Source organism: Hoplias malabaricus, chromosome 9, assembly GCF_029633855.1.
Source record: "Hoplias malabaricus isolate fHopMal1 chromosome 9, fHopMal1.hap1, whole genome shotgun sequence".
NCBI classification, from domain to species: Eukaryota; Metazoa; Chordata; class Actinopteri; order Characiformes; family Erythrinidae; genus Hoplias; species Hoplias malabaricus.
In genome coordinates, this window is record NC_089808.1 from 39,755,019 (window position 1) to 39,779,108 (window position 24,090).

The 24,090-nt window shown below is 43.9% G+C and overlaps 1 protein-coding gene across 4 annotated transcripts in view; it reads right to left on the bottom strand.

Annotated features, from left to right (window-relative positions):
- Positions 1-24,090, bottom strand: part of astn1 (astrotactin 1) — a 411,265-nt gene that overhangs the window by 165,594 nt on the left and 221,581 nt on the right. For all 4 annotated transcript variants that reach the window (XM_066680749.1, XM_066680748.1, XM_066680747.1 and 1 more), the window contains 2 exons: positions 23,567-23,733; positions 5,600-5,794 (listed from right to left, as the gene is read on the bottom strand). In XM_066680749.1, coding sequence (XP_066536846.1) covers positions 5,600-5,794; positions 23,567-23,733 — 362 coding nt within the window. The remainder of the gene's footprint in view (positions 1-5,599; positions 5,795-23,566; positions 23,734-24,090) is intronic.

Sequence of the window (24,090 nt, forward strand, 5' to 3'; positions counted from 1 at the left end):
CTCTGTCTTTGATACTCCAGGCTCAGCACTGCAGAACCTGCACTGTGTAACGTTTCAGAGGACTGGAAACCATGCATGTCCCTCCCTCACACTCCCCATTGATTTCAGGACAGTGCTGTAAAAATATAATCACACTCTGACACCATAGGGGGAGCCAGGGAGCGGGTCCCCCACAGGGGGGCGGCCGTGCTTAAGACATGGCAAAGAAGAATCACCGGAGGAAACGAGTCTCCAGCCTGTCTTCTGATCCAGAAAGCACTTCCCGACGTGGAAGACGAGGGCTGGCCGACGGTGATCCTGTGTCACTCCGAGGGTTTTGTGAATTCCACTCCGTCTTTGTGAAGGTGGTCTCGGTTGAGATCAGACACCGTTCTTCCTCTCGCAGAAGTTCGCCGCAAAAAAAATGACAAAACAGATGCTGGGTGACAGCCCAAAACTGTGGGGTGTGTCTTCTGAAGAGCTGCCAGAAGAGCTGCCCACACACACTTCTCCAGAAGTGTAAAACAGAATAGTAAAGACCCTGCCTCGCTCCATGGGCTTCGTCAGGGATTCTCCCTCTTTCTCTTCTACTACGTCTCATTCTAGATTGAGATGAACCGGAGATGACCTCACATGCTGCTGGTTAACAAACTGTGCTGGGAGCGCGTGTAGGAGATGAGGAACGTGCCCGAAAATGATCAGCACTGTTCCTATTCCCCTCTCTCTTTTGAGGCAACCTGCATAATCCTCTCTACATCAGCAGACTCTCCCAGGTTTACTAATTAAACTCTGCAAGTTCTGTAACATCTCAGACCTCTAATTAATGTCTCCTCTATCTCTAATCCTGGGTGCTCCACCGTTCACACATGACCCTGAAACTGAAACCCAGAAACAATTTACAGATTCCACAGAGGCATGACTATGTACTCACCCAGAGAGGACAGACTGTTCTGTACGGCACCACAACTGTTCCTCTTTTGTAAAAAGCTTACATTCTTAACAATAAATTAATTGTTTTTGGTTCCATACAGAACCCTTTTCTAAACCTTTTCTCTCCATCAATCTGAAAAAGCCCTTCATGATGCAGAACACTTTAATCATGTAAAAAGAGTGATTAGGGTTCAATGTACAGGGTGGGCCATTTATACGGATACATCTTAATAAAAGGGGAATAGTTGGTGATATTAACTTCCTGCTTGTGGCACATTATTATATGGGACGGGGGAAACTTTTCAAGATGGGTGGTGACCATGGCGGCCATTTTGAAGTTGGTCATTTTGGATCCAACGTTTGTTTTTTCAATGGAAAGAGGGTCATGTGACACATCAAACTTACTTGGAAATTCACAAGAAAAACAATGGTGTGCTTGGTTTTAACGTAGCTTCATTCTTTCATGAGTTATTTACAAGTTTCTGACCACTTATAAAATGTGTTCAAAGTGTTGCCCATTGTGTTGGATGGTCAATGCAACCCTCTTCTCCCACTCTTCACACACTGATAGCAACACCGCAGGAGAAATGCTAGCACAGTCTTCCAGTATCCGTTGTTTCATAACATTAAGATGTATCCATATAAATGGCCCACCCTGTAGAACCATTTTCTTTACTAAAGAACCCTTGAAGAACCATCATTTTTATTGTGTAGATTTATAAGCGGTTCATGTTTGCTCTGTAAGTAGATGTGGTGCAGTCTTGGTTAGAATCAAGCAGCATTTGAGAGTCATTTCCACTGACTTCACCAGAATAGAGCATCAGAGTCGACGCCAGAAAACCTAGCCGTAGACGTTATAGGAGAAGAACTTGCCCCCTATTGAATTCTAATTCCCAAGCCTGCTTCTTGAACTTTCAAGGCCACAGCTGCCCCTGTGAGGTGGGCTGATGTGCAAAGCTGATGACTGATGAAACACAAAAGCACTGATTATCAGTATAAGCCCAATAAGAAGAAGTGATGAAAGTGATGACTAAGTGAAGGAAGTTTCATGTCGTAACCGACATTGTTCGTGTCTATTCCTCGCATCTTTCCCTCGCAACAAGAATGCATCCTGAATCCATTCAATCTCCCAGATAAGAAGACGAGCATCTGTTCTTCTCTGGGGCAGCTGCTCTGGATGCAGCTCTGAGGTCCATCCCTGAACTACTAAGTTGCGGGAAAAATCCTTGGCCTCATCAGTGTCAATGTGAGTCCACGCACCTGCGACAGCTGTGTTTACTCACGCCATGAGGAAGATTTATTCTCCTCGCAGAAGAACGTGCCTCCGTCTCTCCCGAGCACAGGCTCTGAGACCCTTTCCTCGAGTCTGAAACGAACGCCGGCAGCGGTGTGCTGTTCTACCTTTTGTCAGCCGCTAACTCCAAGTTCCATCCAGCCCATTTACGTCCCATTAAAACCGGCTTGCTCGTGGTCACTTAAATTCGCTTCTCGCCAGTTCACGTAATTAGAGTTTGCATTAGACCGGGGCTCCCAGAAGGTGCAGCCGAGCGCCAGACGGGACGCAGGGGCCGCTCATGCTTTTCAAAGCCTGTCCACACTTGCCGTCTCTCCGGGTGCTTTCAAATGAGATCAGAGCTTTGGAGATTTGGCTGCCTGATAACATTAACTCCCCTTCCTTTTATTTATAAATTTATGTATTTGTTTATTTATTTTTGGGCCTGTATGCCCCTCCTCCTTCCTCCAATCACAGAAACCCATGCCAAAACAGATAACCCACCGTGGGCTACAGCTTGAGCCGTGACCTGGATTCAGATCTGGAATTCTAATACTGACTCTCTGACCATAGAGGACAAGCACGGACACAATCAGACGAGCCTCCGAAGCATGGGTCATAAAGGACTGGGCTGCGCTCAAGTGCTGCATAATATCGTGGATTACAAATTTGAGTGTGACCATGAGGACTTGGGTCTGATCTGGTGATTAGAAGAGGGTAAGCACCGTGGAAAACGCCAGGCCCGACCTTCTCTCAGTAGCTTGGTCTGTTGTGAATGCTTTGGATCTCAAGTGGAAACAAGAACATGTTCCTGGAAGTTTTCTTTGAACTCCTGTTTTAAACCAGGAGAAGGGCTACTAAACATAATATGAGCTCCACTGACCGTACATGAGCATGTCATAGATCCACGATTACAGACTGTAGTTCATCTGTTGCTCTGCATATTTCCTTATCCTCATTTCTCCCCCTAGTTCTTCAGCACTCAGGACCCCCACAGAGCAGGTATGATTCAGGTGGTGGATCATTCTCAGCGCTGCAGTGACACTGACGTGGGCTGAGACTTGCCCATCTGCTCTCCTTAGCAAACATTTGTTATAAAACAAGGGCACTTCTAGAGTTCAGTTCTGTTGGATCATCTAAAGGCCTTTGTGCCATTTAAGGTAGAACAGCACCCAATTAAAAACTGCCAATATATATAAGGTAAAATGGTACTGAATAATATCAATGTTATTGCTGCATAGTTTAAGGTGGAACTGCACCCGTGAGAAAAAAAAAAACAGCACAATTTAAAATAGAATTACACCAGAATGAAAATTGCATCATCATTTAAGGTGGAATTGCACCTTAATGAAAACTGTTGCACTATTTAAGATAGAATGGTTTTGAAAATGAAAGTCAATTTTGAATCATTTAAAGTAGAATTGCACCTTAATGAAAATTGCTGCACAATTTAAGGTAAAATGGTAATGAAAAGGAATGTTACTGCTGCCTCATTTAAGGTGGAATTGCACCAGAATGAAACCTGCTGCACTAACGATGGTAGAATGGCACTGAAAATGAATCTTACTGCTACACCACTGAAGGTGAAAAGGAAATGACTGATTTCTGAAGCATGTAAAATCATATTTCAGAACAGCTTTCAAACAATCACATAAAGTTTGTGTGGAAGGTTTAAAAGAACAGTTCCTACAGTACAGTCCCTACACAGAATCTGAAATACGTTCACCCTGACGTCGCAAAGCTACAATTTAACCAAGCACCCAGCAATTGCTAGTTGCATGCAGCTGTAATAGGAGTATCATTATCTTTGGGTTGTGTGAAAAGGCCTCTCACAGAGAAACAGCGGGGTTTCTGATCTGAGCCAATTACTCTAATGTCAAACCCTTCTCAAAGTAAAGGGAGCTGGAGATACTCGGAAACAGAAGGAAAAAACAATTATCACATGCCGCCGCGTCCCTGTTTGAGCATGTTTTAAGGGAACAGCCTGAAAATTAAGAGTAAATGTGTCCAGCTAATTATCTCCTCTGGAGTTGAAATAAAGATAATCAGCTCTGTATGAGATTCTCAGAAATCCGGGTCACCAATATTTGACACTGGATATGGTCAGAAGTACTTATTTCAGCAAATATCAGCATGAAAACTGACTATAAACTGCAAGACGGCGCTCCCGAGGCATAGGGAGCAGTTTGTAAAGAAGCAGAAACCTGCAAATTCAGCAGCTAAAGGAAAGGCTGAATTATTTTTTGACTTGTGATCAGTTACTACATGTTATTTCACTATAAGAGTAGGGTCTGTAATACCCACCTGTGTAAATAGCTGAGGGATGTATCAGAGAAATGTAATGTCTTCGTAGATGATACAGGTTCATAGTTAATTAACTGAGTGATGGATATATAGTTAACTATCAAAATCCTTCTAGTAATCCATCTAGTAATAATCCATTTTTTGAGAAGCTTTGTGAAGCCCAGCCTTGTTCAGGAGCTGCCTCCTCGGACACTGAAACTTGAAACTTTTAAATGTGTAAGTCCCCAATCATCCAAGCATCATCCCAGGAATGTTCAGTCTCTGTAACACACCGTGACGCCCGATACAATCTCAGTGCCTGAGTCTAGTGCGTTTACCCTATGCGCTGTCGCTGTGGGCGATCATGAAGCTCTGATGTTTTATAACTGGCTTCATACAAAACAAACACATTTAAAGGAGCTCTTGTGAATCAGGAACAAATCCACAGACATTATCCCTCTATGAGAGACCAGAGAGAGTCAAATGGCCCAAATCTCATAGAGGAAGCTCGTATCCAGAATAAACGCCTTTAGCTTCTGTGAAGTTCCCCGTCCCCACTTCAGCAGAATCATGCAGTGAACATACAGTACTTATGTCAAATGTTTTAGACCCCTAAAACTATCATCATTTAAAACAGATGTATCTTCTCAATACGAGTGGTGCCTGTATATAATTATACATCCATAACAGGATATTCTTTTCTAAAAGAGTGAGAGTGAAGAAAAAAATGTTTGTTTCCAGATGTTCTCCTTGACTGTATGGACTTGTGTAATCAACAGCACACTTTACTTAGCGAAGTGAAGTATTTATTAAACTAGGAATTGATGATAACCTCAAATAACACCTAACTTTAACAATATATTCACTCACAGAATTGAACTTCTTACCCTATTAATATTATTTGTTTTTATTTTAATATTAGGGTTTTTGAGCAAATAAACATTTCTTCTATCTATAACAGCTTCTTATATCTCATTTTCTCGGTTAAAATATGGAGCTTATTATGGCAGAAAATAACTACTGCAGCCTTTAATGCCTTAGATGAGCATCTCCTGCTGTGATCATTTATTTTCAGCTTTAATTAAGTTACTATTTTCAGTTGAAGAGTGTCCAACACTCTCATCACTGTCTTACCTGAAGGTGGCCTTTAGTATCTGTCCAGATGTGATCTCTTTGGTGCGGTTGTCGTAGCCGTAGAACAGGTCTCCGAACACTGTCTGATTGGCCGGGATGTCCGCCGCCTCCCCGCAGTCCACTCCCTCTGTACAGGCTTCGGACAGCGGTAAACAGGAGCGTCCGTCTGCGCCCCGCTTATAATCCTCTATACACCTGCAGACACAGAGAGGTTTATTTCATCACCAATCCAGAAAATGACTGAATACATTAGCAATGATTGCAACCACCTGTTTAACAAAACATTCATCTCTCTCTCTCTCTCTCTCTCTCTCTGAACACAGTTCTGTTTCTTAATGAAACGTCTGTGACCTGCTTTGGTCCAAACCCCACGAGCCCCACAGCAGTGTTCTCCCCCTGTGTAAACAGCCCCTGTTCAGAACGCCCGCTTTCAGCACCTGTTCCTTTAAATGATAACGAGCCGCTCGCTGTTCACCCCGACCCTGAGCGCACAGCAGTGAGGAGCGAGAAGCAGAAGCTCTGGTTTTTAGCTGTTTTCACTCTGTTATCCTTTTTCTCTGTTCTTGTTTTCACTCAGTGCTCTTATTTCCCTGCACATGTTGTGTCTGTTTTTCTGCATTTCACATTGTTGTAGACCATGTTTTCTGACACCAGAAAAAAAAAACACACACACACACACACATACATACATATATATATATATATATATATATACACACAAACACAAGGTCAAAACAACAAAATCAAATTCTTTCTGGGCCTCTTCAAAACAGTCTTCTCACTCTATCTCTGTACAAAACCATATCAATATTTCTGGTGATGATGTGCTCAGGGAAGTTTAGTTCTTGCACTTTTTTTTCTGGGGCTGTATTACACAAACAGGCTCAGAAAAGAGGAGCAGAGAGGCCGCTGAGTATTCATGAACATCTGTAAGAGTCAATGATCCCAGAGCAGATCCAGCTTCTAGTTTTGGCTTGTGCTCTGTGTCCTGGTCCAAATCACAGTGTGTGCTTCAGGCTCTAAAGCCGATCCAGGAAGTTATGGTTTTATCTGCAAATGCGAACACATCAAATGAAGTTAGTCCTGTGTAAATGGTCCAAGAATCGAACAGGTGTTGTACATTCACACAGTGTCCTAAATGCCAGCGACATGTAGGCATCAATGTTAAAACAGCACAGTCTTTATATAATCAGAAGATCTACACTGACCGCAAGGGTCGGTGTTTGATGTGAGGCTCTGGTTTCGATGGATTCCCTGTATCTATTTCAGAGCTACCAGACTCAGAAAAGTTTCAAACTGTTTTCTGATTGACCAGTAGTTGATTTATACTCAGACTTAACATTGCGGTGTTCACACAGTGTAAGACATGGCACTAGCCTTTTATTCAATGACTAAAGTATATCCTGAAAGCCTCATGGTTGTGTTTTTTGCAAATGTGAACACATCAAACTCTTTAAACAACATCAAAAGCCAATCAGTCAGAAAGTTCTATTCAAATGGCCCAAACTCTGTTCTCTTAAGTGAACATCAAAAAACAATCTGTCAGCTCTTCTTGTGTTCACACTGTAAGTGAATTTTAAAGGGGATTCAGGTTATATTTTTTGGTTCTCCTCAATACCACCAAGATGTCTGATAATACTCAGTTCACACCAGAACATCTTCACAATTCAGGCCCCATCAGGGTAACAATGAACAATGGGTAGTTTTAATCAAGTTAACCAACACACAGATCTGATTGGCGTGTTCTCAGGCTGCAATAAAACACTCCCAAGTTATTAAAAGCAATTAATCAAAAGTTCATAACATCAATATTGGTGAAGTGGGACTATGTAACTGTGAGTCGGGGATTAACTAAAATCACAGAAAAACTACAGGCTTCTACTGGTTTATTGCTTTAATATGTTAGTGCTGCTCTCTTCATAAGATCACACACCCAAGGGCAGCTGTTTTACCATGTTCCACCTGGGCCAGGAATCAGTTTGATTTGTTTGGGATCATTTATAGGGTCTGAGGTTGCTTTTGTTTGGGATCATTTATAAGGTCGAATTTTTGATTGTTTGGTGGGTCTGATTTAGGTTGTTTGGGGATGGTTTAGAGGGTCTGAGTTTGGGTTGTTTGGGGATGGTTTAGAGAGTGCGAGTTTGGTTTGTTTGGGGATGGTTTAGAGAGTGAGAGTTTGGGTTTTTTGTGGATGGTTTAGGGAGTGTGAGTTTGGGTTGTTTGGGGATGGTTTAGAGAGTGTGAGTTTGGGTTGTTTGTTTATGGTTTAGAGAGTGCGAGTTTGGGTTGTTTGGGGATGGTTTAGAGAGTGTGAATTTGGTTTGTTTGAGGATGGTTTAGAGAGTGTGAGTTTGGTTTGTTTGGGGATGGTTTAGAGGGTGTGAGTTTGGGTTTTTTGTGGATGGTTTAGAGAGTGTGAGTTTGGGTTTTTTGAGGATGGTTTAGAGAGTGCAAGTTTGGGTTGTTTGGGGATGGTTTAGAGAGTGTGAGTTTGGTTTTTTTGAGGATGGTTTAGAGAGTGTGAGTTTGGTTTGTTTGGGGATGGTTTAGAGGGTGTGAGTTTGGTTTGTTTGGGGATGGTTTAGAGGGTATGAGTTTGGTTTGTTTGTGGATGGTTTAGAGAGTGAGAGTTTGGGTTTTTTGTGGATGGTTTAGGGAGTGTGAGTTTGTTTTTTTGGGGGATGGTTTAGAGAGTGTGAGTTTGGGTTGTATGGGGATGGTTTAGAGAGTGTGAGTTTGGGTTGTTTGTTGATGGTTTAGAGAGTGCGAGTTTGGGTTTTTTGTGGATGGTTTAGAGAGTGTGAGTTTGGTTTGTTTGAGGATGGTTTAGAGAGTGCGAGTTTGGGTTGTTTGGGGATGGTTTAGAGAGTGTGAGTTTGGTTTGTTTGGGGATGGTTTAGAGGGTGTGAGTTTGGGTTTTTTGTGGATGGTTTAGAGAGTGTGAGTTTGGGTTGTTTGTTGATGGTTTAGAGAGTGCGAGGTTGGTTTGTTTGGGGATAGTTTAGAGTGTTTGAGTTTGGGTTGTTTGGGGATGGTTTAGAGAGTGTGAGTTTGGGTTGTTTGGGGATGGTTTAGAGAGTGTGAGTTTGGTTTGTTTGGGGATGGTTTAGAGGGTGTGAGTTTGGGTTGTTTGGGGATGGTTTAGAGAGTGTGAGTTTGGTTTGTTTGGGGTTGGTTTAGAGGGTGCGAGTTTGGGTTTTTTGTGGATGGTTTAGAGAGTGTGAGTTTGGGTTGTTTGTTGGTGGGTCTGATTTAGGTTGTTTGGGGATGGTTTAGAGGGTGTGAGTTTTTTGGTAGTTTGGGGATGGTTTAGAGGGTGTGAGTTTTTTGGTAGTTTGGGGATGGTTTAGAGGGTCTGAGTTTGGTTTGTTTGGGGATGGTTTAGAGGGTGTGAATTTGGTTTGTTTGGGGATGGTTTAGAGGGTCTGACTTTGGGTTGTTTGGGGATGGTTTAGAGGGTGTGAGTTTGGTTTGTTTGGGGATGGTTTAGAGGGTCTGAGTTTGGGTTGTTTGGGGATGGTTTAGAGGGTCTGAGTTTGGTTTGTTTGGGGATGGTTTAGAGGGTGTGAGTTTGGTTTGTTTGGGGAAAGTTTAGAGGGTGTGAGTTTGGCTTGTTTGTTGATGGTTTAGAGGGTGTGAATTTGGTTTGTTTGGGGATGGTTTAGAGGGTCTGAGTTTGGTTTGTTTGGGGATGGTTTAGAGGGTGTGAGTTTGGTTTGTTTGGGGATGGTTTAGAGGGTGTGAGTTTGGCTTGTTTGTTGATGGTTTAGAGGGTGTGAATTTGGTTTGTTTGGGGATGGTTTAGAGAGTGTGAGTTTGGGTAGTTTAGGGATGGTTTAGAGAGTGTGAGTTTGGGTAGTTTGGGGATGGTTTAGAGAATGTGAGTTTGGGTAGTTTGGGGATGGTTTAGAGAGTGTGAGTTTGGGTTGTTTGGGGATGGTTAAGAGAGTGTGAGTTTGGTTTGTTTGGGGATGGTTTAGAGAGTGTGAGTTCGGGTAGTTTGGGGATGGTTTAGAGAGTGTGAGTTTGGGTTGTTTGGGGATAGTTTAGAGAGTGTGAGTTTGGGTTGTTTGGGGATGGTTAAGAGAGCGTGAGTTTGGGTTGTTTGGGGATACTTTAGAGGGTGTGAGTTTTTTGGTAGTTTGGGGATGGTTTAGAGGGTCTGAGTTTTGTTTTTTTGGGGATGGTTTTGAGGGTGTGAATTTGGTTTGTTTGGGGATGGTTTAGAGGGTGTGAGTTTGGGTTGTTTGGGGATAGTTTAGAAGGTGTGAGTTTTTTGGTAGTTTGGGGATTGTTTAGAGGGTCTGAGTTTGGTTTGTTTGGGGATGGTTTAGAGGGTGTGAACTTGGTTTGTTTGGGGATGGTTTAGAGGGTCTGAGTTTGGGTTGTTTGGGGATGGTTTAGAGGGTGTGTGTTTGGTTTGTTTGGGGATGGTTTAGAGATTATGAGTTTGGTTTGTTTGGGGATGCTTTAGAGGGTGTGAGTTTGGTTTGTTTGGGGATGGTTTAGAGGGTGTGAGTTTGGTTTGTTTGTGGATGGTTTAGAGGGTGTGAGTTTGGGTTGTTTGGGGATGGTTTAGAGGGTCTGAGTTTGGGTTGTTTTGGGATGGTTTAGAGGGTCTGAGTTTGGTTTGTTTGGGGATGGTTTAGAGGGTGTGAGTTTGGGTTGTTTGGGGATGGTTTAGAGGGTGTGAGTTTGGGTTGTTTGGGGATGGTTTAGAGGGTGTGAGTTTTTTGGTAGTTTGGGGATGGTTTAGAGGGTGTGAGTTTGGGTTGTTTGGGGATGGTTTAGAGGGTGTGAGTTTGGGTTGTTTGGGGATGGTTTAGAGGGTGTGAGTTTGGGTTGTTTGGGGATGGTTTAGAGGGTGTGAGTTTAGTTTGTTTGGGGATGGTTTAGAGGGTGTGAGTTTTTTGGTAGTTTGGGGATGGTTTAGAGGGTCTGAGTTTGGGTTGTTTGGGGATGGTTTGGAGGGTGTGAGTTTTTTGGTAGTTTGGGGATGGTTTAGAGGGTGTGAGTTTGGGTTGTTTGGGGATGGTTTAGAGGGTGTGAGTTTGGGTTGTTTGGGGATGATTTAGAGGGTGTGAGTTTGGGTTGTTTGGGGATGGTTTAGAGGGTGTGAGTTTGGGTTGTTTGGGGATGGTTTAGAGGGTGTGAGTTTGGGTTGTTTGGGGATGGTTTAGAGGGTGTGAGTTTGGTTTGTTTGTGGATGGTTTAGAGGGTGTGAGTTTGGGTTGTTTGGGGATGGTTTAGAGGGTGTGAGTTTGGGTTGTTTGGGGATGCTTTAGAGGGTGTGAGTTTGGTTTGTTTGGGGATGGTTTAGAGGGTGTGAGTTTGGTTTGTTTGTGGATGGTTTAGAGGGTGTGAGTTTGGGTTGTTTGGGGATGGTTTAGAGGGTCTGAGTTTGGGTTGTTTTGGGATGGTTTAGAGGGTCTGAGTTTGGTTTGTTTGGGGATGGTTTAGAGGGTGTGAGTTTGGGTTGTTTGGGGATGGTTTAGAGGGTGTGAGTTTTTTGGTAGTTTGGGGATGGTTTAGAGGGTCTGAGCTTGGGTTGTTTGGGGATGGTTTAGAGGGTGTGAGTTTGGGTTGTTTGGGGATGGTTTAGAGGGTGTGAGTTTGGGTTGTTTGGGGATGGTTTAGAGGGTGTGAGTTTAGTTTGTTTGGGGATGGTTTAGAGGGTGTGAGTTTTTTGGTAGTTTGGGGATGGTTTAGAGGGTCTGAGTTTGGGTTGTTTGGGGATGGTTTGGAGGGTGTGAGTTTTTTGGTAGTTTGGGGATGGTTTAGAGGGTGTGAGTTTGGGTTGTTTGGGGATGGTTTAGAGGGTGTGAGTTTGGGTTGTTTGGGGATGATTTAGAGGGTGTGAGTTTGGGTTGTTTGGGGATGGTTTAGAGGGTGTGAGTTTGGTTTGTTTGGGGATGGTTTAGAGGGTGTGAGTTTGGCTTGTTTGTTGATGGTTTAGAGGGTGTGAATTTGGTTTGTTTGGGGATGGTTTAGAGAGTGTGAGTTTGGTTTGTTTGGGGATGGTTTAGAGGGTGTGAGTTTGGGTTGTTTGGGGATGGTTTAGAGAGTGTGAGTTTGGTTTGTTTGGGGTTGGTTTAGAGGGTGCGAGTTTGGGTTTTTTGTGGATGGTTTAGAGAGTGTGAGTTTGGGTTGTTTGTTGGTGGGTCTGATTTAGGTTGTTTGGGGATGGTTTAGAGGGTGTGAGTTTTTTGGTAGTTTGGGGATGGTTTAGAGGGTGTGAGTTTTTTGGTAGTTTGGGGATGGTTTAGAGGGTCTGAGTTTGGTTTGTTTGGGGATGGTTTAGAGGGTGTGAATTTGGTTTGTTTGGGGATGGTTTAGAGGGTCTGACTTTGGGTTGTTTGGGGATGGTTTAGAGGGTGTGAGTTTGGTTTGTTTGGGGATGGTTTAGAGGGTCTGAGTTTGGGTTGTTTGGGGATGGTTTAGAGGGTCTGAGTTTGGTTTGTTTGGGGATGGTTTAGAGGGTGTGAGTTTGGTTTGTTTGGGGAAAGTTTAGAGGGTGTGAGTTTGGCTTGTTTGTTGATGGTTTAGAGGGTGTGAATTTGGTTTGTTTGGGGATGGTTTAGAGGGTCTGAGTTTGGTTTGTTTGGGGATGGTTTAGAGGGTGTGAGTTTGGTTTGTTTGGGGATGGTTTAGAGGGTGTGAGTTTGGCTTGTTTGTTGATGGTTTAGAGGGTGTGAATTTGGTTTGTTTGGGGATGGTTTAGAGAGTGTGAGTTTGGGTAGTTTAGGGATGGTTTAGAGAGTGTGAGTTTGGGTAGTTTGGGGATGGTTTAGAGAATGTGAGTTTGGGTAGTTTGGGGATGGTTTAGAGAGTGTGAGTTTGGGTTGTTTGGGGATGGTTAAGAGAGTGTGAGTTTGGTTTGTTTGGGGATGGTTTAGAGAGTGTGAGTTCGGGTAGTTTGGGGATGGTTTAGAGAGTGTGAGTTTGGGTTGTTTGGGGATAGTTTAGAGAGTGTGAGTTTGGGTTGTTTGGGGATGGTTAAGAGAGCGTGAGTTTGGGTTGTTTGGGGATACTTTAGAGGGTGTGAGTTTTTTGGTAGTTTGGGGATGGTTTAGAGGGTCTGAGTTTTGTTTTTTTGGGGATGGTTTTGAGGGTGTGAATTTGGTTTGTTTGGGGATGGTTTAGAGGGTGTGAGTTTGGGTTGTTTGGGGATAGTTTAGAAGGTGTGAGTTTTTTGGTAGTTTGGGGATTGTTTAGAGGGTCTGAGTTTGGTTTGTTTGGGGATGGTTTAGAGGGTGTGAACTTGGTTTGTTTGGGGATGGTTTAGAGGGTCTGAGTTTGGGTTGTTTGGGGATGGTTTAGAGGGTGTGTGTTTGGTTTGTTTGGGGATGGTTTAGAGATTATGAGTTTGGTTTGTTTGGGGATGCTTTAGAGGGTGTGAGTTTGGTTTGTTTGGGGATGGTTTAGAGGGTGTGAGTTTGGTTTGTTTGTGGATGGTTTAGAGGGTGTGAGTTTGGGTTGTTTGGGGATGGTTTAGAGGGTCTGAGTTTGGGTTGTTTTGGGATGGTTTAGAGGGTCTGAGTTTGGTTTGTTTGGGGATGGTTTAGAGGGTGTGAGTTTGGGTTGTTTGGGGATGGTTTAGAGGGTGTGAGTTTGGGTTGTTTGGGGATGGTTTAGAGGGTGTGAGTTTTTTGGTAGTTTGGGGATGGTTTAGAGGGTGTGAGTTTGGGTTGTTTGGGGATGGTTTAGAGGGTGTGAGTTTGGGTTGTTTGGGGATGGTTTAGAGGGTGTGAGTTTGGGTTGTTTGGGGATGGTTTAGAGGGTGTGAGTTTAGTTTGTTTGGGGATGGTTTAGAGGGTGTGAGTTTTTTGGTAGTTTGGGGATGGTTTAGAGGGTCTGAGTTTGGGTTGTTTGGGGATGGTTTGGAGGGTGTGAGTTTTTTGGTAGTTTGGGGATGGTTTAGAGGGTGTGAGTTTGGGTTGTTTGGGGATGGTTTAGAGGGTGTGAGTTTGGGTTGTTTGGGGATGATTTAGAGGGTGTGAGTTTGGGTTGTTTGGGGATGGTTTAGAGGGTGTGAGTTTGGGTTGTTTGGGGATGGTTTAGAGGGTGTGAGTTTGGGTTGTTTGGGGATGGTTTAGAGGGTGTGAGTTTGGTTTGTTTGTGGATGGTTTAGAGGGTGTGAGTTTGGGTTGTTTGGGGATGGTTTAGAGGGTGTGAGTTTGGGTTGTTTGGGGATGCTTTAGAGGGTGTGAGTTTGGTTTGTTTGGGGATGGTTTAGAGGGTGTGAGTTTGGTTTGTTTGTGGATGGTTTAGAGGGTGTGAGTTTGGGTTGTTTGGGGATGGTTTAGAGGGTCTGAGTTTGGGTTGTTTTGGGATGGTTTAGAGGGTCTGAGTTTGGTTTGTTTGGGGATGGTTTAGAGGGTGTGAGTTTGGGTTGTTTGGGGATGGTTTAGAGGGTGTGAGTTTTTTGGTAGTTTGGGGATGGTTTAGAGGGTCTGAGCTTGGGTTGTTTGGGGATGGTTTAGAGGGTGTGAGTTTGGGTTGTTTGGGGATGGTTTAGAGGGTGTGAGTTTGGGTTGTTTGGGGATGGTTTAGAGGGTGTGAGTTTAGTTTGTTTGGGGATGGTTTAGAGGGTGTGAGTTTTTTGGTAGTTTGGGGATGGTTTAGAGGGTCTGAGTTTGGGTTGTTTGGGGATGGTTTGGAGGGTGTGAGTTTTTTGGTAGTTTGGGGATGGTTTAGAGGGTGTGAGTTTGGGTTGTTTGGGGATGGTTTAGAGGGTGTGAGTTTGGGTTGTTTGGGGATGATTTAGAGGGTGTGAGTTTGGGTTGTTTGGGGATGGTTTAGAGGGTGTGAGTTTGGTTTGTTTGGGGATGGTTTAGAGGGTGTGAGTTTGGCTTGTTTGTTGATGGTTTAGAGGGTGTGAATTTGGTTTGTTTGGGGATGGTTTAGAGAGTGTGAGTTTGGGTTGTTTGGGGATGGTTAAGAGAGTGTGAGTTTGGGTAGTTTAGGGATGGTTTAGAGAGTGTGAGTTTGGGTAGTTTGGGGATGGTTTAGATAATGTGAGTTTGGGTAGTTTGGGGATGGTTTAGAGAGTGTGAGTTTGGGTTGTTTGGGGATGGTTAAGAGAGTGTGAGTTTGGGTAGTTTGGGGATGGTTTAGAGAGTGTGAGTTTGGGTTGTTTGAGGATAGTTTAGAGAGTGTGAGTTTGGGTTGTTTGGGGATGGTTAAGAGAGTGTGAGTTTGGGTTGTTTGGGGATAGTTTAGAGGGTGTGAGTTTTTTGGTAGTTTGGGGATGGTTTAGAGGGTGTGAGTTTTTTTGGTAGTTTGGGGATGGTTTAGAGGGTCTGAGTTTGGTTTGTTTGGGGATGGTTTAGAGGGTGTGAGTTTGGTTTGTTTGGGGATGGTTTAGAGGGTGTGAGTTTGGGTTGTTTGGGGATGGTTTAGAGGGTGTGAGTTTTTTGGTAGTTTGGGGATGGTTTAGAGGGTCTGAGTTTGGTTTGTTTGGGGATGGTTTAGAGAGTGTGAGTTTGGCTTGTTTGTTGATGGTTTAGAGGGTGTGAATTTGGTTTGTTTGGGGATGGTTTAGAGGGTGTGAGTTTGGGTTGTTTGGGGATTGTTTAGAGGGTGTGAGTTTTTTGGTAGTTTGGGGATGGTTTAGAGGGTCTGAGTTTGGTTTGTTTGGGGATGGTTTAGAGGGTGTGAATTTGGTTTGTTTGGGGATGGTTTAGAGGGTCTGACTTTGGGTTGTTTGGGGATGGTTTAGAGGGTGTGAGTTTTTTGGTAGTTTGGGGATGGTTTAGAGGGTCTGAGTTTAGTTTGTTTGGGGATGGTTTAGAGGGTGTGAGTTTGGGTTGTTTGGGGATGGTTTAGAGGGTGTGAGTTTGGGTTGTTTGGGGATGGTTTAGAGGTTCTGAGTTTGGGTTGTTTGGGGATGGTTTAGAGGGTCTGAGTTTGGGTTGTTTGGGGACTGTTAAGAGGGTGTGAGTTTGGTTTGTTTGGGGATGGTTTAGAGGGTGTGAGTTTGGTTTGTTTGGGGATTGTTTAGAGGGTGTGAGTTTGGTTTGTTTGGGGATGGTTTAGAGGGTGTGAGTTTGGGTTGTTTGGGGATAGTTTAGAGGGTGTGAGTTTGGCTTGTTTGTTGATGGTTTAGAGGGTGTGAATTTGGTTTGTTTGGGGATGGTTTAGAGGGTGTGAGTTTGGTTTGTTTGGGGATGGTTTAGAGGGTGTGAATTTGGATGTTTGGGGATGGTTTAGAGGGTGTGAGTTTGGTTTGTTTGGGGTTGGTTTAGAGGGTGTGAGTTTGGTTTGTTTGGGGTTGGTTTAGAGGGTGTGAGTTTGGGTTTTTTGTTGATGGTTTAGAGAGTGTGAGTTTGGGTTGTTTGTTGGTGGGTCTGATTTAGGTTGTTTGGGGATGGTTTAGAGGGTGTGAGTTTTTTGGTAGTTTGGGGATGGTTTAGAGGGTGTGAGTTTTGTTTGTTTGGGGATGGTTTAGAGAGTGTGAGTTTGGTTTGTTTGGGGATGGTTTAGAGAGTGTGAGTTTGGTTTGTTTGAGGATGGTTTAGAGAGTGTGAGTTTGGTTTGTTTGGGGATGGTTTAGAGAGTGTGAGTTTGGTTTGTTTGAGGATGGTTTAGAGAGTGTGAGTTTGGTTTGTTTGAGGATGGTTTAGAGAGTGTGAGTTTGGGTTTTTTGTGGATGGTTTAGGGAGTGTGAGTTTGGTTTGTTTGAGGATGGTTTAGAGAGTGTGAGTTTGGTTTGTTTGAGGATGGTTTAGAGAGTGTGAGTTTGGCTTGTTTGTTGATGGTTTAGAGGGTGTGAATTTGGTTTGTTTGGGGATGGTTTAGAGGGTGTGAGTTTGGGTTGTTTGGGGATTGTTTAGAGGGTGTGAGTTTTTTGGTAGTTTGGGGATGGTTTAGAGGGTCTGAGTTTGGTTTGTTTGGGGATGGTTTAGAGGGTGTGAATTTGGTTTGTTTGGGGATGGTTTAGAGGGTCTGACTTTGGGTTGTTTGGGGATGGTTTAGAGGGTGTGAGTTTTTTGGTAGTTTGGGGATGGTTTAGAGGGTCTGAGTTTAGTTTGTTTGGGGATGGTTTAGAGGGTGTGAGTTTGGGTTGTTTGGGGATGGTTTAGAGAGTGTGAGTTTGGGTTGTTTGGGGATGGTTTAGAGGTTCTGAGTTTGGGTTGTTTGGGGACTGTTTAGAGGGTGTGAGTTTGGTTTGTTTGGGGATGGTTTAGAGGGTGTGAGTTTGGTTTGTTTGGGGATGGTTTAGAGGGTGTGAGTTTGGTTTGTTTGGGGATTGTTTAGAGGGTGTGAGTTTGGTTTGTTTGGGGATGGTTTAGAGGGTGTGAGTTTGGGTTGTTTGGGGATAGTTTAGAGGGTGTGAGTTTAGTTTGTTTGGGATGGTTTAGAGGGTGTGAGTTTGGTTTGTTTGGGGATGGTTTAGAGGGTGTGAGTTTGGTTTGTTTGGGGATGGTTTAGAGGGTGTGAATTTGGTTTAATTGGGGATGGTTTAGAGGGTGTGAGTTTGGTTTGTTTGGGGTTGGTTTAGAGGGTGTGAGTTTGGTTCGTTTGGGGTTGGTTTAGAGGGTGTGAGTTTGGGTTTTTTGTTGATGGTTTAGAGAGTGTGAGTTTGGGTTGTTTGTTGGTGGGTCTGATTTAGGTTGTTTGGGGATGGTTTAGAGGGTGTGAGTTTTTTGGTAGTTTGGGGATGGTTTAGAGGGTGTGAGTTTTGTTTGTTTGGGGATGGTTTAGAGAGTGTGAGTTTGGTTTGTTTGGGGATGGTTAAGAGAGTGTGAGTTTGGTTTGTTTGAGGATGGTTCAGAGAGTGTGAGTTTGGTTTGTTTGGGGATGGTTTAGAGAGTGTGAGTTTGGTTTGTTTGAGGATGGTTTAGAGAGTGTGAGTTTGGTTTGTTTGAGGATGGTTTAGAGAGTGTGAGTTTGGGTTTTTTGTGGATGGTTTAGGGAGTGTGAGTTTGGTTTGTTTGAGGATGGTTTAGAGAGTGTGAGTTTGGTTTGTTTGGGGATGGTTTAGAGAGTGTGAGTTTGGTTTGTTTGAGGATGGTTTAGAGAGTGTGAGTTTGGTTTGTTTGGGGATGGTTTAGAGAGTGAGAGTTTGGGTTTTTTGTGGATGGTTTAGGGAGTGTGAGTTTGGTTTGTTTGGGGATGGTTTAGAGAGTGTGAGTTTGGCTTGTTTGTTGATGGTTTAGAGGGTGTGAATTTGGTTTGTTTGGGGATGGTTTAGAGGGTGTGAGTTTGGGTTGTTTGGGGATTGTTTAGAGGGTGTGAGTTTTTTGGTAGTTTGGGGATGGTTTAGAGGGTCTGAGTTTGGTTTGTTTGGGGATGGTTTAGAGGGTGTGAATTTGGTTTGTTTGGGGATGGTTTAGAGGGTCTGACTTTGGGTTGTTTGGGGATGGTTTAGAGGGTGTGAGTTTTTTGGTAGTTTGGGGATGGTTTAGAGGGTCTGAGTTTAGTTTGTTTGGGGATGGTTTAGAGGGTGTGAGTTTGGGTTGTTTGGGGATGGTTTAGAGGGTGCGAGTTTGGGTTGTTTGGGGATGGTTTAGAGGGTGTGAGTTTGGTTTGTTTGGGGATGGTTTAGAGGGTGTGAGTTTGGGTTGTTTGGGGATGGTTTAGTGGGTGAGAGTTTGGTTTGTTTGGGGATGGTTTAGAGGGTGTGAGTTTGGGTTGTTTGGGGATGGTTTAGTGGGTGAGATCTGAATCCTCGATTGTACAATCTGAACTAGACCACATGTGAAAACACGTTGAGTGCTGCAGGTCGTGCGCGGGTCAGGGCTGTGTTTCAGGTGCCGTTTGTTTGACTAAATCAACACTAACCTCACACTGCCATAGCAATACCAAAAGCATCTAGTCCTCAGTGAAGTTCTTTGCTCTTTGACACTGCTCTTTACAACACATCACACATAGAGAGAAGGAGATGAGACCTAAACACAGTAACCCCCCCACACACGCATGCGCACACACACACACACCCACTGCACATTCAGCCAGTTAGGTGAGATATACCCCGCAGGTAAAGCACCCATAATGCAGCCTGCATTTTAAGTGCCTTCAGGTCGCCTTGTCACATTATCACACTCTGTCACTGCTGAGAGAATTAAGTGTGTTTTTCCGCCTGGAGTCAATGTGCCCTGGCTGCGGAGAGGAGAGTGGATTTCTGGGTAAAAATCAGCGAGGCCGGGTCAGGAGAGGCTGGGTTAGAGAAGACAGAAACACGAGAGGAGGACGGCTCCTCACAGCTCTTTCTGATTGGGTCGTGCTCTCCACAGCAGGACTCTGAAGCACTTAAAGTCTGAGAGTCTCAGAGACTGAGTGCTGTACAGTGGGATTACACACTGAAGAGTGAGCGCTCCAGAGACCGTGATCAGAATCACGAGGACAGCAGCGTAGCCAGAAGATGACTGTTAGGAGGGCCATGGTAAAAGTTAGGGGGTGATCTTAGGGCCATTTTCACAGACTGTTAGGTTAGGGATTTTGTGACCTTACCCTGGTCCTTTTTCCCAGCAGTGGACGCTGACCAGAGGAAGTTTTTCTCTACTTCTAGTTCCAGGGTAATATACTCTTTTATGTCTTGTGGTCCACTGCAGCAAGCCACCCTGAAACAGCTGAATTTCCACAGCACCACAGTGTTTACCATCTGCTCCTTGCACTCAGACTGAGGCCACAAATATAAAGAAAGGATGAGGAGGTAGATGTGTATTTAACAGAGCTGGTATTACAGTGACACTGGACTATGAGGAAAGTGCACATTCACAGTTCTTATAGAAGCAGGAACCCAATTCTGAACCCAGCACTCAGCTGTTGTATCTCCCCAAAAGAAACTTTACAGAAGAAGAAAATAAATATACTACTACTAATAATAATAATAATCATCCATCCATCCATTATCTGTAACCGCTTATCCAATTTAGGGTCGCGGGGGGTCCAGAGCCTACCTGGAACCATTGGGCGCAAGGCGGGAATACACCCCGGAGGGGACGCCAGTCCTTCACAGGGCAACACAGACACACTCACATTCACTCACACCTACGGACAACACCTACAGTCACCAATCCACCTGCAACGTGTGTTTTTGGACTGTGGGAGGAAACCGGAGCACCCGGAGGAAACACACGCGGACACGGGGAGAACACACCAACTCCTCACAGACAGTTACCCGGAGCTGGAATCGAACCCACAACCTCCAGGCCCCTGGAGCTGTGTGACTGCGACACTACCTGCTGCGCCACCGTGCTGCTAATAATAATCCTAAAACATTAATTCATTAATTGATTCATTGTCTATAACCGCTTATCAACTTCAGGGTCATGGTGTGTCCAGAATCACTGGGCTCAACGTGGGAACACCCCCTGTAGAGGGCGCCAGTCCAAAATCAGTCATTTCTGTACAGGGTGTGGACATATCCCCAGTGTCTTCGGTTGTGTTTCTAAAGCATACATTAACTGCACTGTCTGTACATTAAGCTTATTATATCTTTATTTTTATTATAAACTATACATTATATAATATGACTGAAGAAATCCTGATGAGAAAGATCCTGTGTACAGTAATCTTAGATATGATTTATATATAGCTGAGACTGCATGTGTGTATTTGTGGCAGTGAGTGTGTAGGCGAGGTTATGTTTTAATGAAAGAATGTGTCGTGATTGTGTCTTTCTCCTGTATCTTGTCTCAGTAACGTGTGTGTTCTGAAGTGCATTGTACTTTGTGTGATAATCCTATACTAATCAGCCAAGAGGATGAGAAAACCTGTGCAAAGCATCTTTAACATTTAAGATCGGATTTTTCTGATGTTTACAATGGTCTCTGATCAAATCCACTCAGATGGATTTATGCAAATTAAGTCAATGTGTTGCTTCATTAAATATATTGTTCAAGATTGGAATTAACAAGCACCTTTTTAGTCAAATTCTGAGTTCTAATTTCTTCTCCATGTGCTTCTCTCATGAAAGTAAACGCAGAACGAAAGTGCTAAAAAACTAAACAGTTCGAGTTACGCATGAGTTTCTGTGGGAATTCAACCAGTGAATAAACACTTACAGACAAATTCACGTACAAACAACTGTGTTTTTTCCTCCAACACACTGTTCCACCTTAATAAGTGAGGAGCTTATGAGTATAAACAAACCAGAGAGAACAGCATTTCCCCAGAATTGTATACATTGCCTTTAACTTAATGTGACCGATCCCAGAGAAAATAAAAATAAAAATGATAAGTCCTTAATGTCTCCTGAGTTAAAAACCTCAGTGATCTCATGTGTCTCACGTTGATTTTCCAAATTAACTAAACCCTATTCTTTCCTTGACCTCTCCCTTGTGTCTCATTAGGTCTCCTGAGCCATTACAGAGCAACCTATGAGCAATAACATTTTTTTCTCTAGGATGAGTTTTGTTCGTGGGATGCCTGCCAGTGTGTGTCTCCTTCTGCGAACGTAACAGAGTGAGACAGTTAGCGCAGAGACGGCACGACGCAGGAAGCTGATGTGTGGATGACACCTCAGACCGCAGACAGTGTTCTTAAATCACCTGCTCAAGCGGCACAGGATGAGTCAGTTCCAATGGCACGACACAATGTACGTACTTACACTGAATACGAAACAAAAACTGTTTGGATGTTTGGACAGTCAACTGCACATCAGTTTCCCCGTATCAGGTGTAAACGGCCAACGAAGCTGAAATTTGTCCCAGTCCTAAATTATATAGTCAGTGATGTCTAGAAAGGGCTTAAATCACACAGTGAATGCTCAACTTTAGTGTTAGTTTATAACTTGAATCTCACAGACTGGTAAAGAATGGTCAGAAATATTTACCCTTTGAATGTGTATGTGTTTTTGTCTAAAATGTAAAGGGGACATGAAAAAAATCGCTTGTTCAGTGCATGTCCACATTAATGTGTGGATCTGGAGTCCACCAACCCTCACACTGTGAAACAAGACCCCCAGTCAGTTTTCTGTGTGTTGCCTGAGTCAGAAATCGAGCCGTTCCGATTCTAATCCGCTTCTGACGTCAAGTGCAAAGACTTTAGAATGGCCCCGCCCCCTCGTCTGAGTCTGTCCAATCACAGCACTGGACCCGCATTTATGTGAGAGCGCAAAGACTAGGTTAAACTCAGCAAAACAGACACAACGAGCACAGAGAAATAAGAGCACTGAGTAAAAACAGAGAAGAAAGAGAACAGAGCGAAAACGGCTAAAAACCAGAGCTTCCGCTCCTCTCCTCGATGCTGTGCGCTCGGGGTCGGGGTGAACAGCGAGTGGCTCATTATCATTTAAAGGAACAGACGCTGTGACCCACTGTGGTGGTGTTTCATTGAAAACTTTAAGTGAACACCAACTAAGCTGTGGGTTTTTTGCTTCTGGGGCTCCACCTATTTGTACAGCACTGTACTGAAATCAGTGGGGAGGGTGAAGGAGGGGGTGATAGCTTCCTACCCTCCTCCTAAAGTTACATAGTGCAGTTTCTGCAGTGCTGAGCCCAGAGTAGCAACAATAGAGGCTCTGTTCACAATAATCTATTTCAGTGGATTATTACAATGATTCTGAAACAGAAATTTTAATGTAGAAATATTCCGTAGTGTTTCTTTAATACCCCAGGGTGGTGTCTTTTGTTTGTGTTTGTTTATTTGTTTGGGAGAAGAGTATCAAATGTATCCCACTTAAAATGAGAAAAAAATAAAAAAATAAAAAATGAACTAGCCTTATTCTGGCAAAGAAATATAAACGTGAGAGCTGCCGGTGTAAAACCACTGATGTTATTAGGCTGGTGGGTGGAATACGCAATGAGGAAAGTTGGGGAGATCGTTGGTTAAAATGAAGAAAGAAAAATAAACACGCTTTATCACCTAATGCCTCCTGGTACAGTGATGTGATCCTCTACCCTTCGTCGGCATCATCAAAGTCTCTGTCTCGAATTTCCCATGCATTTTGGTGAGTAGTGGACCATCGCTGAACTGTTGGACTGTTTACAAGTGAGTCTGCTTTAGGCTAATCTCTCCTTCAGCAGCAGATCAAAGCCCTGCACCACTCTGAATATTCCACTGCTGTTTTTCAGCGGCATTATCTTCAAAACGGGCAGCGGGGGCAGCGCATATTTACGGCCCGACACCAAAGGAATGGAACCTAATAGCTTTTTTAAAGCGGACCACCTCTGATCTTGATTTATCTTAACCTCCGAGGAGCGGAGAGGGAAGCAAACTCTGAGATGAGCCGGAACCGAAGTGACCCGCACTAATTAAGCAATGGTCTGGATCGATAATAATCAGTTTGGGGGGCTCTCGGGGTCTCACTCAGACAGATACGCTCGCAGAAACAGAGCCTAATCCTGGCTTTTAAAGAGAGATAACGGGTTTAAGCAGCAGCTGAGCCATACTCGGCACCCTGCTGTGCGAAAACCTCAGGTGGGAGTTGTTTGGGAGCAGAGCTGTGGTTGTGTGCGAGAGAAATCTGCAGCCATAAGCATCCCTCGTAACACGGCTATCAATATTTAAAAGAACACATTTTTATAGCAAGCACCTGCAGCTTCACAGCTTTTAAATGCAGCTTTAAATGTGTCTCATGTTCCACAAAATATCGGGTTTGAAAAGCTTGAAACTTCTGCCGCGGTAGTTTACTCCCGCTTCCAGGCTCCACACATCAGACTTCATCACTCCCCGAAGGAAACCACGCATCGCTGGCTGAAAAAGGGGCAGCTGTGGCCCAGAGGTTAGTGAGGGGCGCTTGGGAGAGGGCTGCCTTCTCCTTCAACATCCACGGCTGAGCTGGCCTTGAGTAACACACACAAACAAACACACACACTGTGTGTGATCTTCGTATCTTTCGTTCGTGTCTTTGTATTGTCCTCACATATAAACATACACACACACACACTCTTTCTTGGCTATGAACCAAGTCCCGTGTATACAGGAATTTGGCAACATCCAGGTAAAACCATGCAATTCATGTAAAAGTGTGTAAAGCTCTATGTGTGTGTGTGTGTGTGTGTGTGTGTGTGTGTTCACCCGCAGAACATCTGGATGTTGTAAAGGGTGGGGTCCTCCTCCAGGGGGGCGAGTTGCTGGAGGCAGAGCTGCTCACAGCCACCGTTGAATCCGTCGGAGCAGTCGATGCCGATGTGGTGGTCATAGCAACCGGTGCCATCCTTCATCGGGCTCAAGCCAGGAGGGCACTGAGGAACACAAACAAACAAACAAACAAACAAAATCAATATACAACACCTATTAAAGACCAAAGAAGTGCCTTAAAATCACAATCTGAACCATAAAATATAATCTACATTCAATCATACGCTGTTGAATGTTTCATGCATTATGTCAGAGAACCTGTTAAAAATGGTACTAGATCATCCCCAGACCGTAGCATTCCATGAATATTCAATTATGCAAATTTGAATGTCCACCAAACACAGCCCCTCCTCCTTTATCTTTGACAAACGAGGAATAACTACAGCCCTCAGCAAAAACAAACTCCCACTGTCACCTTTATGTTTTTACCAGGTTCTGATTCACATTTTCCATTCCACCTT